The 16,287-nt window shown below is 50.4% G+C and overlaps 5 protein-coding genes across 5 annotated transcripts; 2 read left to right on the forward strand and 3 right to left on the reverse strand.

Annotated features, from left to right (window-relative positions):
• Nucleotides 1-42: 42 nt before the first annotated feature.
• Nucleotides 43-3,517, reverse strand: BO85DRAFT_430453 (Yip1-domain-containing protein). The gene is made up of 6 exons (XM_025658293.1): nt 3,442-3,517; nt 3,238-3,354; nt 2,944-3,130; nt 1,683-2,886; nt 903-1,263; nt 43-800 (listed from the first exon to the last, which is right to left on the reverse strand). The coding sequence occupies exons 1-6, from the start codon at nt 3,472-3,474 to the stop codon at nt 198-200; spliced, it is 2,505 nt and encodes an 834-aa protein (XP_025510813.1). The 5' UTR covers nt 3,475-3,517; the 3' UTR covers nt 43-197.
• Nucleotides 3,518-4,187: 670 nt separating this feature from the next.
• Nucleotides 4,188-6,839, forward strand: BO85DRAFT_463415 (holocytochrome c synthase CYC3; the record flags this gene model as incomplete). Its single annotated transcript, XM_025661925.1, has 4 exons — nt 4,188-4,820; nt 5,757-5,807; nt 5,863-6,536; nt 6,599-6,839. 4 exons carry the CDS (start codon nt 4,188-4,190, stop codon nt 6,837-6,839), a joined length of 1,599 nt encoding a protein of 532 aa, XP_025510814.1.
• Nucleotides 6,840-7,707: 868 nt separating this feature from the next.
• On the reverse strand, nt 7,708-13,078 carry BO85DRAFT_472277 (ABC1 kinase family protein; the record flags this gene model as incomplete). The annotated part of the gene is made up of 10 exons (XM_025662544.1): nt 12,320-13,078; nt 12,100-12,234; nt 11,923-12,042; nt 11,732-11,866; nt 10,494-11,677; nt 10,337-10,433; nt 9,377-9,729; nt 7,975-9,314; nt 7,770-7,910; nt 7,708-7,726 (listed from the first exon to the last, which is right to left on the reverse strand). Exons 1-10 carry the CDS (start codon nt 12,678-12,680, stop codon nt 7,708-7,710), a joined length of 3,885 nt encoding a protein of 1,294 aa, XP_025510815.1. The 5' UTR covers nt 12,681-13,078.
• A 496-nt stretch (nt 13,079-13,574) lies between these two features.
• On the forward strand, nt 13,575-14,064 carry BO85DRAFT_463417 (dolichol-phosphate mannosyltransferase subunit 3; the record flags this gene model as incomplete). The annotated part of the gene is made up of 2 exons (XM_025661926.1): nt 13,575-13,622; nt 13,708-14,064. 2 exons carry the CDS (start codon nt 13,575-13,577, stop codon nt 14,062-14,064), a joined length of 405 nt encoding a protein of 134 aa, XP_025510816.1.
• A 450-nt stretch (nt 14,065-14,514) lies between these two features.
• BO85DRAFT_430470 (xanthine phosphoribosyltransferase) lies at nt 14,515-16,147 on the reverse strand. The gene is made up of 5 exons (XM_025658294.1): nt 15,852-16,147; nt 15,527-15,633; nt 15,151-15,463; nt 14,967-15,079; nt 14,515-14,904 (listed from the first exon to the last, which is right to left on the reverse strand). Exons 1-5 carry the CDS (start codon nt 15,882-15,884, stop codon nt 14,856-14,858), a joined length of 615 nt encoding a protein of 204 aa, XP_025510817.1. The 5' UTR covers nt 15,885-16,147; the 3' UTR covers nt 14,515-14,855.
• Nucleotides 16,148-16,287: the final 140 nt, after the last annotated feature.

A 16,287-nucleotide genomic window follows, 5' to 3' on the forward strand; every position in this document is an offset into this window, starting at 1 on the left:
AAGATATCCCTTAGACTTGATATTATATTTGAACTCTTTACGTGGACATCTATATTCAGAATTTATAAATCTACGCAGTTCAAGGAACAATCCGTGTCTCCTTAAATGATATGTATAGAAGAAAGGGAGAGCTTAATGATTCGTTGTCATGATTTCAATCAGATATCGTCTGTGCATGCTTGCATGTATAATATGTATCACGCCGCGCCCGTCTTAGCAGCCAGAGTCCCACTTCCCCGAGACGAAAAGATACCCATGATCCCAAAGACCACATAAAACAATGCCAGTGGGTACGCGACTAGGCCCCTCATTCCACGCATGCGCGCCACAGCACAGAACATTCCGGAGGAGCTGTACGTGCACCACCCCACGGCGGCGGTAGTCAACAAGTATCCGAACAGAGTGTCCATGGGGATCAGGATCCCCACTAAGCTGGTCAGCACTAGCGGGAGGAAACAGTATCCCAGCACGCTAGCGGATCGAGGGAAGGTCAAAGTAGCGGAGAAGTGGCCGGCAGCGGAGGAGTCCGACATCGTGGGTTTGTGATGGGGAGAGTAATTGGCGGGATCTGCGGCGTTGGGGATGGGGGCCGTATCGAGGGCGGGAGACATCAGACTGAGAATGAGATGTAAAGCTACGGTCCCAAAGACTGCGACGCCGTAAATGTAGCCGTAGAAGACCTTGCCGGAGAGGAGCAGGAATGTTCCATATAGAACGATGTAGAGAAGGGCTCCGTAGAGGTCGCTGTCATCCATGAGGTGTTGGTCGATACGCGCAAAAGGATTAAGCACAGTTAGGGTCTATAAGGTAGGAGCAATGGTAAGCTTGGGTTTCACTAGAGCTCCTGCTGTATATAGCTGGTTGATCAGACCGGGGGTGGGGGGCTTGCAATATGTACACACCTTCGTGCGGATATGCTCGAAATTGACGCCCAACTCTTCTAGAAGTGGTGGCTCCCCATCGTAGCCCTCCGTGCCAAATGCAGCGAGCCATCCAGTCCTCAGTCCTCCTTGCTCACCCATCCGTCCACTGACTCCCGCAGAAGGGGACCCGAAGCCGCCATATCCGCCACCAACCCCTCCGACGGGGTATGCCTGAGATGCTGGGTTAGGCGCACCACCGAAACCGCCGTAGGATGCCTGTGACGGGGTCGTATGGCCCGAGACGGAGGTATAGGATGAAGGGTAGAATTGGAGGTTTTGCGCCGATGATTGTACGCCGTAAGGCTGCTGCTGGGGGTAATACTGGGCCATTGCGGCCAGGCTTTGGGGTCGATGTCGGATTGAAGAGATGAGTAGAAACTGTAGAACGTAGTGTACGTGTCGGAATGTCACACTATCGACTAGAAGAGTAAGCAGAGGGGGAGACAGTGATTTGGGAAGTTGAGGATGGAGATGGAGACGAGGAGTTGCAAGTAGAGAGAGAACAGCTGGCGGGCGGTGAGATAAGTTGCCTGAGTCCTCAAGGCCACCAGCCACATCGCTTCCTTCATATCGCTACAGATATAAATATAAATTGTATACTTAACAAGCCAATAATCGTAGAACATCAACGCTTAATTGATTCATGCTTCTAACAGGAATGGGAAACTCCCTTAGGAAATAATAAAAATATGAGCAACTCTCCACAGTCTCCCTTCCCCCTCCTCTATCTAGTTTGTTACAGTGTCAAATATTTTCTACAGGAAATTAATGCCGATTCCAAACTGCAGCCCCTTCCGGCCTTCCTCACCCTTGCGAAGTACCAGGGGTAGGGAGAAGTTGAGCTCGAACCTGGCCACTGGATGGGCGTAGACAAGTCCGACACCCGCCGCGATGCTAGGCAGACCGTTGGTTAGCTCGGAAACTGTGGAAGCCATGGCATTCTGGACCTCCGCTCCCGAAGTAGGTGCGTTCTTGTCAGCCGTGCGGAGGGACAACAGCCGTCCGCCGTTGACAAAAGCTTGCAAGCGGAGAGGCTTCTCCGCGCCTACCCTGGGGAGCGGGAACAGAAGATTGGCGCTTCCTGCAGCATAGACATCACCACCGACAGCATCTGCTCCATCATGGGGACCAAGACCGCAGAGACGGAATCCACGGACATCCGTAGGGCCTCCAAGTAGGAACCGGTCGTTCGTGCGAGAGAGTTGGGGTTTGGAGTCACTATCGAGGCCAAGAGGGTAAAGAAGGCCGGCGCGGAAGCCAGTAGTCAAGCTGATACCACTGTCCCCTTTGATGCCAGGAATCGGAATGGGAACTGCAGCTTGCGTTTCAATCTCCGACTTCCAGAAGGAGACATCGCCCTTGAGAGGGCCCCAGCCAGCCACTTCGTTGAACAACTTCGCGTAGTAACCACGAGAGGGAAGAAGCGGGCTATCTCTTCGGTCCTTGGTCCAGCTGTGGAACACGCTGCTCTTGACACTATCGCCTGCGTCATCTCGAACAGTAGGGGATGCGTTCTCGGCAAGTCCAGTCATCTGTCTCCAAAAACCGTTGTAGCCAAATTCATGTTGTTGACCGGAAGGACTTGCCCAGCGGAATTTGGACCATCCTCCTCTAAGCACCTCCTCGTGGCTCGCCCAGGATTTCTGCGTGGAACTGGCAATACCACCAAGCTCCAGACGGAGATCTGGGTTACTCAGGACTGGGGTGTCAAAGGTGGCTTGATAGGCAGACCTTGTTCGGGTGCCCAGAGACGCATTTAGGTTCAGGTTCTCTGCACCTCCGAACACATTACGCCACAGGAGGTTGCCATAAGCCGAACCTTCGGCATTTCCAAGATCAGTACCTGTCTTCAACAGCACGCGGGACCTTTCTTTGCCGGAGAGATGAACTTTAATGCTCGGGATACCCGACCCGTCTACTTCGGACTGGTCCAAGTATACCGAAACGGGTTGTTGGAAGATGTCTAATCATGAAATTAGAGTCGAGCCTCAAGCTAGCTATCGTCAGGGAAGGGACGAACCGAATCTGTTGAGCTTGTCCGCACGTGCCGAAACTTCCCGCAAGGCCTCGGAGAGCGTATAGGGTCTGTCTTGATTACTGCTCAGAAGGGGATCGAAGATTCGCTCCAGGAAGCCTCGGCGGGTGTTGCGAGCGCCGTGAACCTCTACCGAAGAGATAGTGCATGGCAAGGTGGAATTTTGGTCGAGCTGATATTATGCAAGCTCATAGGTCAGCTATCATGACGCACGATGTATAGTAGTAGTAATGATCATATTCATGGCCCACAGCTAACCATGAGGGAACAGTAGCTTACCAATTCACCAAGGCGAGTCTGCGCCTTCTGATAAATGGCACGAACACGCTCATCAACTGCCTGCTGCTGCTCATTCAGCACTTTCGGATCGGCACGCTGTTGCAGGCGCGCGAAGATCTAGAAGACAGAGAACGCCGTTTGTGGTCAGTGCATAGTGCCCGGGGGAATTCCTCAGTGTGAAACTAATGGGGACGCATCACAAACATCTTCGTCATCAGCAGAAAGTGGGGAGGACATTGCTGCGGCGGCAATGGCCAGATGAGACCTGCTTTTCCTTTCCTGCTTTCCCTTCCGGAGCGGCGAAGATGAAGCCATCCGCCCTCGCACGTGACCGTTCCCCGAGGTGCCTCCGGGGGGTTCCTTACAAGCCAGGCCGCAACGCAACTAAAACCAACTATAGACCCAGATCTTCCATCTCTCCCCTCTCTCCCCCATTCCGCCATCGCCTTGGTGTCAGATAGCGTTTGCCTTGCGATCTGCTCCTGTCCGCCCCTTTTGACTTCGGGCCAGTTCCCAACAGCTCAGTCTTTGTTATTAATTCTACCCTTGTCGCCCCTGACCTTCGCTACTTTCGTTCTTTTGTCCTTCCGTACTTCGCCCCCCTCTCCGATCTTATTGCAAACAGGCCAGAACGAACTATAAAAAGGATGGCGACAAAAGCGGCTTTCAAGCGCGTGCGTTGCGCCCTATCAAAAAGGAACCATTCCATTGCATTATATAACTAACAGATGAACAGCTTACTCGCGAATACCAGAACATTCAAAAGAACCCCCCGCCTTACATTGTGGCACATCCGTCGGAGTCCAATATACTCGAGTACGTCATTTGTAGCACTATCGCTACCTGCGTCGTCTGTTGCGAATAAAGTTGACCTTTCATCTAGATGGCACTATATTCTCACGGGACCCCCGGGCACACCGTATGAAAATGGCCAGTATTGGGGTACCCTAATGTTCCCTCCCGAGTACCCATTTGCTCCTCCAGCTATTCGCATGCACACTCCTAGCGGTCGCTTTCAACCATCAACTCGGCTATGCCTCAGCATCAGTGACTTCCATCCAAAGTCATTCAATCCCGCTTGGGAGGTTTCTACCATTCTCATCGGCTTGCTCTCCTTTATGACGAGCGAGGAGATGACCACCGGAAGCGTGAGCGCATCGGAGGCAGAGCGACGAGTGCTGGCGGCGCGGTCTAGGTGGTGGAACTCTACTGGTGGTGGTTCCCATGTCAGCGCGACCCCAGGCGTGACCCCTACTGCCAAGGGTATCAACAATGTGAAAGCTGGAGACGGCGGTCTAAAGTTTCGCTCGGAGTGGCCCGAGCTTGACCAAGAAAATTGGAGGTGGATGAAGGATAGTCGCATTGACACCAACACTGGTCAGCTCATGCCTGATCCTAGTGCGACTAGATGCTCTCCAGAGACAAGTGCGCTTCGCCGACGACCGAATGGTAGCGCTCCGGGACTCGGCGCGGTGATGGAAGGCGGCCATGTCGCCCGAGAAGCAGGCCAAAGCTGGGTCCGCCGCAACAAGATCTGGCTTGGGTTTGCAATTCTATTCGGATATGCACTTCTGACCAGGCTGGTGAAGGATGTCCAAGGCTAATGGCTGACAAGGTCGAGCTGGCTCGGCTTTCCGCTCCTTTTGTATATTTCAGATTACCCAATCAAGCGTTTGATCGGACATGCAGACACCCCCGAACGATTTCCCTTTCCTTTCTTATTCTGTCTTTTTTTTCTTTTTTTCTTCTTCCCTCTTTTGGCCCTTCCCAGCCAGTGCTGTTTCTGATCGACCTATTTCTTTCAGGGACCCCGGGTCTCAGTTTTCTTGTTTCAGTATAGTGGTCCGGGAGAGTTTGTGCAGATATTTATGGGCTTATCTGATTTTTCAGCTACTGGAGGGCGTCGGGGGATTTCATGTGGCGTTCGAGACATTCATCAGATCATTTATCACTTCTTAACCGTTCGTCGTTGAGTCTGTTCTATCCCAGCCTTTTGCGTCTTGGAACATGCGACTGTTGTTATCTAAGAGGTCGCCCAAGCATAATGGTGAGGATGGTTTGGATCCAGATGGAGCGAATACTTGTACATAAGCAAGCCTGCGTAATAGTTAGAAAGGATCACTCTGCCAGGCGTGGTGGCCTCCACAGTACCAAGTACTTGTTTCTGCTCTGACCGCAGCAGTGCCTCAGGCCTGCAGAGGGATGTCAATCAGCTCACGCCTGATTGGCTGCAGACAATGGCGGAGATAACCGGAATCACGTGGGCGGCGGGCGGGAATTTTCCGGCTTGCAAATAAAATCATTTCGTATCGCCGAAATTACTGTCGATACCGTCGCTATACATCATCGCATTCGTCCTCGCCCTTTGCTGGAGTTATCTTCTGACGGCCCCCCACTCCCTCCCTAGCATATTTCGTCCGGCAGCCTGTCTTCAACACCTTCTTCCTCTCGCCTAAACTTTCTTTTTCTTTCATCGCGCATCAATAATGGGTTGGTTCTGGGCAGACTCTCAAGCAAAGCCCGCGCCCGCGGCTCCGCACCCTGTGCCATCTTCAGACGCCTCTCCTCCCGTAAGTAAAAACGCTACTTAGGCGCAGATGCAAGAAATCTGACGGATGCTTATAGCCAGGATGTCCTATGCACGCATCTAACACCACACCGGCAATGCCAGCCCCGTCATCCGCCTCCGAACCTCCCAGTGCCTGTCCGGTCCGGTCTACAGATTCCCCGTTCTATGTGCCTCCGAAGTCCAAGTCCCCTGAGTCGCAGCCTCCCTCGAACCCAGCTCCCAGCTCCGATTCGCGATCTACGCTGTCAAAGCTGAACCCTCTCAACTACATGTTCGCCTCGATCTCCCAGGAAAGGGCGCCCAACCAGACTGTGGATCTCCCCGTGGAGCGAGAAGTTTCGTCTATCCCCAGATCCGATATGAATGAGAACTGGGAATATCCTTCCCCCCAGCAGATGTACAATGCCATGCTGCGCAAAGGTTACACCGATACCCCGCAGGACGCCGTCGAGGCCATGGTTGCTGTTCACAACTTCTTGAATGAGGGCGCTTGGGACGAGATTGTTCGGTGGGAGCGCATATTCTCCAAGGGCTTGGCAGATGGCTGGGAGAAATGTCGTCGCGGAGAGGAGAACATTGCGATGGACGAGTTTAAGGAGCAGATGTCCAGGGCTCCCAAGCAGGATGTTCCTCCACCGCGACTCATCCGATTCCAGGGTCGCCCGCACGACCTAACGCCCAAGGCACGGATCCTTCAGGCTTTGGGCTGGGTGTATCCTGCCAAATTCGAGTCAGTACTCCCATTAGCTCCTGTTTCTTCTATTTTCGACTAACATTTGCCCGTTACTGTAGGTCAAACCCACCCTTCGATCGCCACGATTGGTTTGTGATGCGGCAGACGCCATCCGGTCCTAAGGAAGTCCGTTATGTTATTGACTACTATTCCGGTCCTCCCGAACCCACCGGAGAGCCTGTTTTCTACTTGGATATCCGACCGGCTCTGGACACCCCAACTGCCGCTGTTGAGCGACTAATGAGATGGGGAGGGGATGTCTGGTGGCGTGCCAGTGGCGCCTCCGTTCGGGAAAACTAACCGACTGGTTGAATGATCTATCAATCGGTTGATTATCGTTAGCATCGCATGGCCGCAACATTCGTCGATACCGTTCAGCAGGATACTCTTAACACTCTGGGAAGGCGCAGGCGTCTGGTCTCGGTTCTTCTTCCATTCTGTGGAACCGCCCTGCTATAGTATTGATGTTCTTGTTCGTTCGGATCACTTGGTTTGCGCGCCCCTCTCTATTCATTTCGGCTATGTCTTTATTATAACGTCATGTGGATGCTGGAGTATCAGGAAAGTTCGTCGTCAAATCAGACGACTGGGGTTATTTCTCTCTATTGGTTGCATGCTTTTTCTGGGCTTTTAGTGCCACCCTCTCAGCTCCACCCTCTTCCCTTCATGTGGAATATGTCTTGATATTAATTATCTTGATTTGTAATATATATGAATTCATGCTGCCATCAAATCGTGGGCGGTGATATGGAAGGTACAATTCGTGTTTGTAACTCTCTATCGTAATGCTGTGCATAAGTGTCTGGCTACTATAGATTATTATACTGTACAGAATGTGTCTGCCTCGGCAACTATTTCAGCTCAATCCGTCATTTGCGTGAGGTATTCCGGGAATACATCACTCGAAACACGACTGATAAGGAAGATCGGTACTAATCGTGCCAATTGAGGGGAGTAGTGGAAAGCTCGACCACCCGTGCTATTATGGGTATCTGTCGCTCAGTGCCTGACGGCGAGATAGGTATCAAGGTCGACCCCTGTGCGTATAGAACCGAGGGTATACATCGCACCCCTAATTCCTATTACGCCGTTCAACCATCATTGGGCTGATTTTGTGTGTTCTGACCCTGAACCTCTTGGAGAAGTATGCGGGTGCTGGCTATGTTGTTCAATCCTTGCCCTTGCATCTGCAATCATATGTTAGGCGATAAGAGATCGTATTTGACACACTGCTCGACGGTTTCGAAACTGCTTTGGAGCAATCCGCGCGCCTCCAGCCCTACCCATACGCGAAGCATGGACATGTCGCCGGACCGGACGGATTTGAAAGAGGTAGTGTTAGATCCCAATTTCCGTAGAATGGGAAGGGAGCTAAATAACAAAACGTGTCAGTCAGTGGGCCATTCCAAGTGACAAAGCCAGAGGATCTACCTACCTCTTGAAAAGATCAAGGTTGGGATCCAAATTACGTCCAATGCCCTCGAGGAGAAGACATGAGATGACGACGTTGACGAAATCCCCCTCGAGTCGAACGTGATGTTTACGGACCATTGATAGGACATCACTCAGTACATCTCCAATCTTGACGCTACCGAGGGCAAACGTGCGTGACTTGATGTTTAGCACCAGGTGTTCCATGCCCAGGGCGAAGTAATATGGGTCGATCACTGCATCCGGTTGACGACATCGTTCGACCATGAGTTCACCTGCTCGATACCCATCGAACTCGGCAATGGCGCGAAACAGGTCAATGAAATTGCGCCGGTTGAGTTCATTTAGTTGAGTCACCAGTCCAGTGTCGATGAATATGAGCTGGGGTCGATAGCCTTCAGTATTCAGATCATCAAGCGCTTTCATCCAGTCGCGCCGATTATTGATATGTGGGCGCAACCGTGCAAGCACAGATTCTGTAACATCAACCTCTTCCGCAGATGGTGCCTCCGATGCGCGAGACTTATTTCCCAGTGACAGGTCCAATTCACTCGGCCGGTAGAATCGAACCATGATATTTCCGGGGTGCAGATCCGCGTGAACGAAGTTGTCGATTAAAAGCATATGGAGGAAGGCATCTAAGCCTTCGTTCGCGATCTCTTCTTGGTAGACACCTCCACCTACCTCGAGGAAGGTCGATAGTGGAATACCTTGTGCAAACTCCTCCACGAGCACCTCGCGGGTAGAGTAGTCCAGATACGGGTATGGGAACCAGGCTGTGGTGCGTGACCTGAACTTCTCACGAAACATGACGAGGTTTGTGGCTTCAATGCGTAGATCCAATTGTAATTTCATCATTTCACCAAACTGATGAACTTCATCCGGTAAAGATAGCCAATTCATGGTAGGTATGGCGTTGACTAAGGATGCGAAGAACGACATGATTTTCAGATCTCTGTGAATCACGCGTTCTACCCTCGGATGAAGCACCTTTACGGCTACATAGGACGACGGTACCCTTTGGGGAGAGCTCTTGACTAACGCCCCAACGTTCTTTCGTACCTTGTCTCGTAGACCATGTGGATGAAGGTCGATATCGTCATCGGTCCCCGCAAGATTGGGCTTCAGCTTCGCCTTGTATACCTGCGCGATAGCGCCCACGCCCAATGGTTCTTCTTGGAATTCCTCGAATATGTCTTCGAATGGCAGCCAATTGAACGCCTTCCTTATTGTTCGCTTCGTTTGATGCAATGAGTGTGCAGGTGCATTGGAGTGCAGTGATGACATGATGTCGCAGAGTTCCGGTGGGAAGATATCGGTACGTGAGGCCGCCCATTGTCCAAGCTAGATGAAGACCGCGAATGAGTAAAGCACGGAGTTAAAGAGCTCGACGACTAATTATTTACCTTGATGAACGCTGGGCCTGCGCGTTCCATAGATCGGACCAAAAACCTATACCACCAGAGAGTCCCTGTGCGTATGCCCTCGCGATCCTTCAACTGCTTTCCAAAGCATATCGTCGGAGCCGTAAGGATGACAGGTAGGAAGATTATGACGAGATGGACAAACCGGAAGCCCGTCGCAATCGGATCATATATGTAACAGTATGTAAAGACGTAGAGTGTTTGCCAGATTCGCTTCAAGCCTCGCGCATCGTCGTCGACGGTCTTTCGTACCTCCTGGCGCGAGACTTCTAGCATCTGCATCTCGCCGGTCTTCCCGTTGTCGTCATCTCCATCCTCGGCCAGTTGTAGGAATGCTCCAGGCGTCATAGCAGCAATGAGAACAGTTCTGATCGAGGGACCTCCCCTCGGGGGTCTTCGCAAAGGCTGCTGCGTCCATAATGGCCTGCGCGCGAAACGCAATCGAGGCTGCGGAAGAAGGCGGGACAGTAGTAGTGGATTTCTACCACGGCTTAAACAGAAACGGCTCGCGAGGACGGCCGTCCTCATGTTCTCGTAAAGACACCGGCTCGAGGGCAGGTGAATCAGTCATCGAAAGCAGAATAGCTGGCCTGAGCGTTCATAATAAAGGCGAGGGAGGGAGCGAAGAAGAGATGCGCTTGCTTGGTTATTTGTTGGAGTTTCGGGATGGACAGGAAGCCCAGCCGGCGGGCCAAGCACGTGGGGCGACGTCATCGAGCAGTACTTGATCTTGCCCACTGCTATCTACTAGTTATGGTTTAGTAGGTTATACACTTTCTACACATTCATGCATGCGCCCGTTTCGCGATCATCTTCCATTCTATGGAGTCTTCTAATAACCCGGTTTTATCCATTTGACTAGGAAAGCTCATGCAGAGCTTACAAAATCTTCGCAGACAACACCGACCGGCAAGCCACTGTCCCAAACAATTTAGATCTAACCATTTACTGTTGGCTTGGAGTCTTGAAGATGTCTGGACACATGGCTGTGCATTAACTGCTGCATGGTAGATTTATCGGTTTCGGCAAGCGTGTCGGGCTGGCAAGGGGGCGTCAATACCAATCATGGCTAAAATCTTGGTTCTGAGAATAGACTTACATCGCTCTTCAGCAACTCCTGCACCAGGACAGAAATATTGTCGCGATCTTTCTTTGTCTGTACTTGTTCGATCTCCTCCGTGGGTTCAGAGGCGTCTGCACTCAGCGTCTTCTCAAGCAGTGGAAGGATCTCCATTCTTTTCAGGGATCTTGAAACTGCCATGGCGCCCGCTTTATTGGATGCCATAAGGGCCATGGCGAACCAGCCTTCACTCCGGACGACAGGCCATTGTGATTGGGCAATCATAGCACCAACCGGCAGCGCGATATCCTCATGTAAGTCGAAGAACCTGTCCAGCAGGGCAACAGCAGTAGGATCCCCTTCCCGAGACTGTGGCACCAAAGTACGGCATATGGAGGCTACAGTGCGTCCAATCTCTGTTTTGATGGGAGTAGAATCTGTCTTCTGGAAGAGAGCAAGTAGCAAAGACAAGTACGTCCGTTCGTCGTTAGAATCAGTGCCGTCCCTGGGGAGTCCCTCTAGGAGACGAGAAATATTATCAACCGCTGCCACTATCACCTGCCGTGCGATGCTTGTGGCGGCAAATTGAACCTGGGGGACGGACTCGTATTGCCATAGACGTGAAACCGCTGTGATTATGCCAGCCTCTCCAAGTACCAGCCTGTTATTACCAGCGATCGCAAGGTTCTTCAAGAATCCAAGCGCAGAGTGTAAGACCGCGCCTCTAACATCACTCTTAAGGATAGATATTAGTTCTTCATGTATTTTCAGATCTTGAACCATCCTTTCGCAGGTCGCGTCTGAGCGAGCCAAGTTGCCCAGGATAACACAGGAGCATATCTGCAGCTGGTCATCCGTCGACTTTAGCCACGTCTTGAGAGACTGGGCCAGAGGGGAATCCAGCGGATAGTACTGCGCGAATGAGGTGGATCCAGAGATCTCCGCGAGGATTTGGTTGATCTTCAACCGTGACTGTGCTAGTGCCTGGGTATCCTCAGCAGATGACTCAGTCTTAAAGGTCAGTGACCGGCTGAGCACCCCCAGAATGTCGGGCACTATGTAACTGGATATGCAGATTTCTTGAAAGCGCGTATTGTTTAAATATGTCGCCAGGCCACTGACAAGACCGGAGAAACGGGCTGGGGTGGAAGCGACATCTTCGTCAAGAGCAAGTTCTACAAGAAGTGAGATAGTCCCATCGGGAGACAAGGCGATTCCTTGCTCTGAACATTCCCACAGTTAGAATATAAATGCAAAAGGGGGAAGCGAAATCATGCCTTGTTCTCCAACCAACTCGATAAGCTCAAAAACGTAGTGAAGCAGGGCATCCTTGTCCTTGAATGCACCATCTTTTACTAGTTTCAAGAGGATATAGACTATCTTATCGGCAGCCAACTGTGTCTGAGCAGGCCCTATAAATCGTCAGTATCGTAGCTAGCCTTGAAATCCGAGCAAGAGTTTCAATTACCGAAGTCGATGCAAATGTTATACAGGACAGGGATTACCACTTGAATCAAGTCGGGATTGCTTGAGTGCTGTACAATAGCCGCCGTGTAATTGTGCTCCACTACAGTCTCTCTATTCTCATCTGGGAACATTCAGAATTGAGCTTTCTTCAAGTTTCCCTAGGGGCCAGGGAACTCACTAGTGTCAGCACAGGAATTGCCGACGAGCCGTAACGCATGGAGGATGACTTTGTTATCAATGGTCTCCTTCGACGCTATAAGCTGAAGGAAGAAGTCGAAAACCCCAGTCTTGCCATAGGATACCCGCCATAAGGCTATCAAACATATTAGCTAGGTGACAAGACAAAAAGTGCTTGGTTGATGGTGATGATGATACCACCGAAGTGGTTGATGACTTACGGGCTCTGCTGCCATTCGCCATAGCCTCTGCAGCTGGTACTAGGTAAGGTGATCTGCACTTCCACAGCTTCTGAAGGATATCTGGAGTCTCTTTCAGAGCGTCCGAAACGTCTGCATTCTCCGCAGCTTTGAGGCACTTTTGCAGGGACTCGAACAAGTTCTTCTGTTCTTCAGATGGTAACGGCTCAGTTGCCGCAAGTGTGGAGGCCGGTGGCAGTGAAGCCAATTCGGAGAGAACTTGACTGAGAGGGGGACATTGTACTCTATGAGCACTCCCAACTGTCCCTGGGTTCAAATCAGACTGATGGTCGTTGCTCTGCATGCTCCCTGGGACGTCAGTCCTGCCACTAGGGGGTTCCATTTCTTGAAGCCCGCTTTTTGGTCGATATGGCAAGCCCAAGCAAGGTGGTTATTGTAAGACAATAAAAAGGCGCTGTCCCCTAAATTTTTGAGGCTATGTCAGAGTTATGAACTGCTCAATCATGAGGTTGTAAAAGATTGCTAGGATGAATTCTATAGAGTATCGAGCGACAATGGTGGTCTTCACCTGATCGGAGTTAGCGCGAGAAACTATTGCACCCGAGGAATCCAAGGTGCAGGTAGAGCAAATAAAATGCAGGTGGTGTATTCTCGAAAGTAGTAAGTAGGTACTAGTACTGACTCTCTGCTACTCCAGAGGCTCTACTTGCGAGAAGAGACAAAATATCCAGATTAGGCAATCTCTGGGATCCTTTTACTTGTTTCTTTATTCATCATGCCAAATCTAACATTGCAAAGATAATCCATGCTTTTACATTCTATACCTCACAGCACACAGCACTCACAACATACCAACTAACCACGGGACAGACGCAGGTCTCTATTTTCTAGAGACTTGACCCCCCAACGTCATAAGAGGGGGAAGTAAATCTACCCCTCCTTGACCCTTACTTACCTTGTCAGGTACCCTGCAGTCTAGTTAATAATAATTGATTAATCAATTTTGTGTCCATAACCAAGGAGTAACAAACTAAACCCGGATTGGGATGGCGTACGGCGACCTGACCAGCCCCGAGCCGCAAGTCCAGACCCGCCCCGATATGGCAACTTGGCCAGGCGCTCCCGTACAGACAGACAGAACAGACACCAGTTTAACTCTCCCGCAGTCTCTCATTCTAAACCCGGGCAACATTGTAACATCACTTCTACCCTCTTTTAACTTCAGTTCATCTTGACCAAGACTTTTTTTTTCTCTCGACTTTACACAATCATCATCATGACGCGTGCTCAGCAGACTCTCTCCGTTCTCCTACTTGTCTCCTCGGTATGCTACTAGCTCCGTCTAACAAACACGCTGTACAATTGTCGCAAACCACGTCACTAACCAGCATAATTTCCACCATGTCCAGCTCTACCTAGTCCTCTACCTTGGCCTCGTTCCTCTCAACGAAACCGTCCAGACTGAAGTCATCCCTGTTGTACGTTGCCCCCATCGCCTACCTCTACGACCAACAACCCATATCACCCCCTCCTTCATCTACAATATCTCCGATCCGCAATTCCATACTCCCAACTTGCTAACCATCACACTTTATCTTCTACAGCTCCCATTCTACGCGTTAATATGTTTTGGCTGTTATCTTCTCGGTCGACTGGGTCTGGCCATCCTCACTTTCAATGACGTGCCCGAGGCGCATGAAGAGCTACAAAAGGAGATCGAACAGGCCAAGGCCGAATTGCGCAGAGCGAATGTCGATGTCGATTAAAAACAGCAAATCCCTCACTTCCCCAATACCATATCAGTTTTATTTTTCTTGTTGATTCGGCTGGTTTGTGCAATATGGTGGTCTGGTTTACTTGGATGGGGGCGGTTTATTACTACTAGCTTCTTTCAATGTTAGGTTTTCCTGGGGCAAAAGGGGCCCTTGGAGCATTGTTCCTTTGATGTTCTGCATGTGGAGGTGTGTTTCACACCATTACACTGAAGTAAGCTGTTATATTAGTCTGGGTAATTGGGTTTCAGCGGTCGAATTCGATCTTGTGTTTTTGTACGTCTATGCATGGCATGTGTATTACTCTGGAACTACTGTTGATTTGTGGTGTTACTCCCCTATCTGGGGACTCTTGCATTATGACACATTGCCATCTATATTCTATATTGAACGCCATGGAGAAAACATGGAGAAAACGATTTGGTTCGAATTCTGTGTGAGCGAACCTGAATCGTAACTGTTATTAAGAGGCAAACACCAGTCTATGCGATTTGAAAGGTACGCAGGCGCTGTTCTTGAGCAAGATATAAGCTAAGATCTTCATCATTCATGGTACCAAAATTGCTTTTGTTCTATCAAATAAACCCATCAAAACACCTTTCCGTAGCAAACCTGAAACATGCAAAACTCTTCTTCCAATATCTAATGGGGGAACGCAGCATATATGCAACCAACGAGAGCCGGTATCTATGCGTGGATGGCTTAGCCAGGATTTCTAGGCATGAAGAGACGAGGTAAAAAAGAAGTGGCTAAGCGAGAGCAATATCGCGCTGAGTAGAAGAAGCTCAGACGAGAGGGTTCTCCTGGGCCAGTCTGTCGTGCTCGTCAATGTCCCTGTGCGATGGATATGTTAGCATATATATATTTATAGTCCGGCGTTTTGTCCAATGACGTACTTAGCTTCCCAAGGATAGCAGATCCAGACATCAGCGGTGGTGACGGAGGCGTGGTAACGGCCAGAAGTCATCATATCCTCGGGCAAGACACCCTTCTTCGGCTTGTCCTTGTTCTGAATAAATTGTTAGTCGTATGAAGGATATAGATTCGCCGAAAGTCACGAAATCGTGATAATAAACGTACGTGAACAACGTAGACGAAGAAGTTTGTCTTCTCGCCTTCACGGCCGAGCTGCTTTTGCGCAATCTCAACGTCCTTCTGGAGCTCGCTGACGGCATATTCGAGGGTGGTACGGGTATCGTCAACTTCGTCAACAATGAGGATGTTCTTGCCAATGAGGTTGGCCATTTCCAAGGAGCTCAGGTCCAGCCATTGTGTACGGGTGACCTTGGTTCCGGGAACTTCCTCAGCATCACCACGACCCAGGTCCTCGTAAAGCGACAGACCGATGGCCTGAATGGGGATGTTAGGCTCGCCAGTGCGCTTCAAGAAAGAACTGCGTGAAATATAAGTGTCAGAATAAGGTTCCTAAATGAGGTTGTGTTTTATTCCGACGAACCGGAGAATGCGGGCAGGGATGTAGCCACCACCGCCGATAGCAATCATAAGATTGGGCTGGAAAGTGTCCAGGATCTTGTCAGCGGAGGCCTGGCATAGTTTGTGAACCTGCCAAGGACATTCGGATGTTAGCGGATTGTTGCAACTGAACGGACAAATGTGTGACGGCCAAGCTAGGCTGCGACGTAGGCATTTGGCCAAATGACCGAGAAATGTGCATGCAAGACCGGCAATGGCAGATACGCCTCACACGAGCACGAAAACCAAGACCATCTACATGTGGCTGGGCTTGGAAAATGTAGAGATTTCGAAAGCAAGCTGCATACCTGGTTGTACGTGACATAAACCTTCTGCGGCATTTTGACGGCGGGTGCGAGGGGTTCGCAGGAATTGACCGATTGAGGAGATATGATAAGTAGAGTTGGAGATGATCAAAAGGCTTGACCGGAAGTCAGGAGCGTGTACAAGTGAGATGGATAGGTGAGGATACTAGTGAGTACGGAGATGGCAAGATCACATATGAGGGGTAAATTGGAACCCAGAAATTTTTTTTCCTTTTCGTTTTTTTTACCCCTCGTTTTTTTTACTCAAATTTTTAAAATTAGGATTAAAGGAACACCTGCGTCACAAGCTGGATAACGGGATAAGGTTCTCTGCCGAGTACTTTTGCCCGCCGGGCTGCCACACGACAGAGACAGATCAAATCATGGGCCCATGGGGGACTTTACCATATTCGGGATGCGGGGACTGTATGGTGGCCTA

Source organism: Aspergillus piperis (genome assembly GCF_003184755.1).
Source record: "Aspergillus piperis CBS 112811 unplaced genomic scaffold BO85scaffold_27, whole genome shotgun sequence".
Taxonomy (NCBI): domain Eukaryota; kingdom Fungi; phylum Ascomycota; class Eurotiomycetes; order Eurotiales; family Aspergillaceae; genus Aspergillus; species Aspergillus piperis.

What these genes read in the sequence shown, in the direction of transcription:
- BO85DRAFT_430453 (XM_025658293.1), bottom strand. Translation starts at nt 3,474, where the DNA reads ATGTCCTCCCCACTTTCTGCTGATGACGAAGAT. An exon ending in AGACTCGCCTTGGTGAATTG is followed by an intron (nt 3,131 to 3,237) that starts GTAAGCTACTGT and finishes GCATAATATCAG; the next exon opens with CTCGACCAAAATTCCACCTT. An exon ending in TCGAGCATATCCGCACGAAG is followed by an intron (nt 801 to 902) that starts GTGTGTACATAT and finishes CCTACCTTATAG; the next exon opens with ACCCTAACTGTGCTTAATCC.
- BO85DRAFT_430470 (XM_025658294.1), bottom strand. Translation starts at nt 15,884, where the DNA reads ATGCCGCAGAAGGTTTATGTCACGTACAACCAG. An exon ending in ATCCCTGCCCGCATTCTCCG is followed by an intron (nt 15,464 to 15,526) that starts GTTCGTCGGAAT and finishes TATTTCACGCAG; the next exon opens with TTCTTTCTTGAAGCGCACTG. An exon ending in TGCTATCCTTGGGAAGCTAA is followed by an intron (nt 14,905 to 14,966) that starts GTACGTCATTGG and finishes TCCATCGCACAG; the next exon opens with GGACATTGACGAGCACGACA.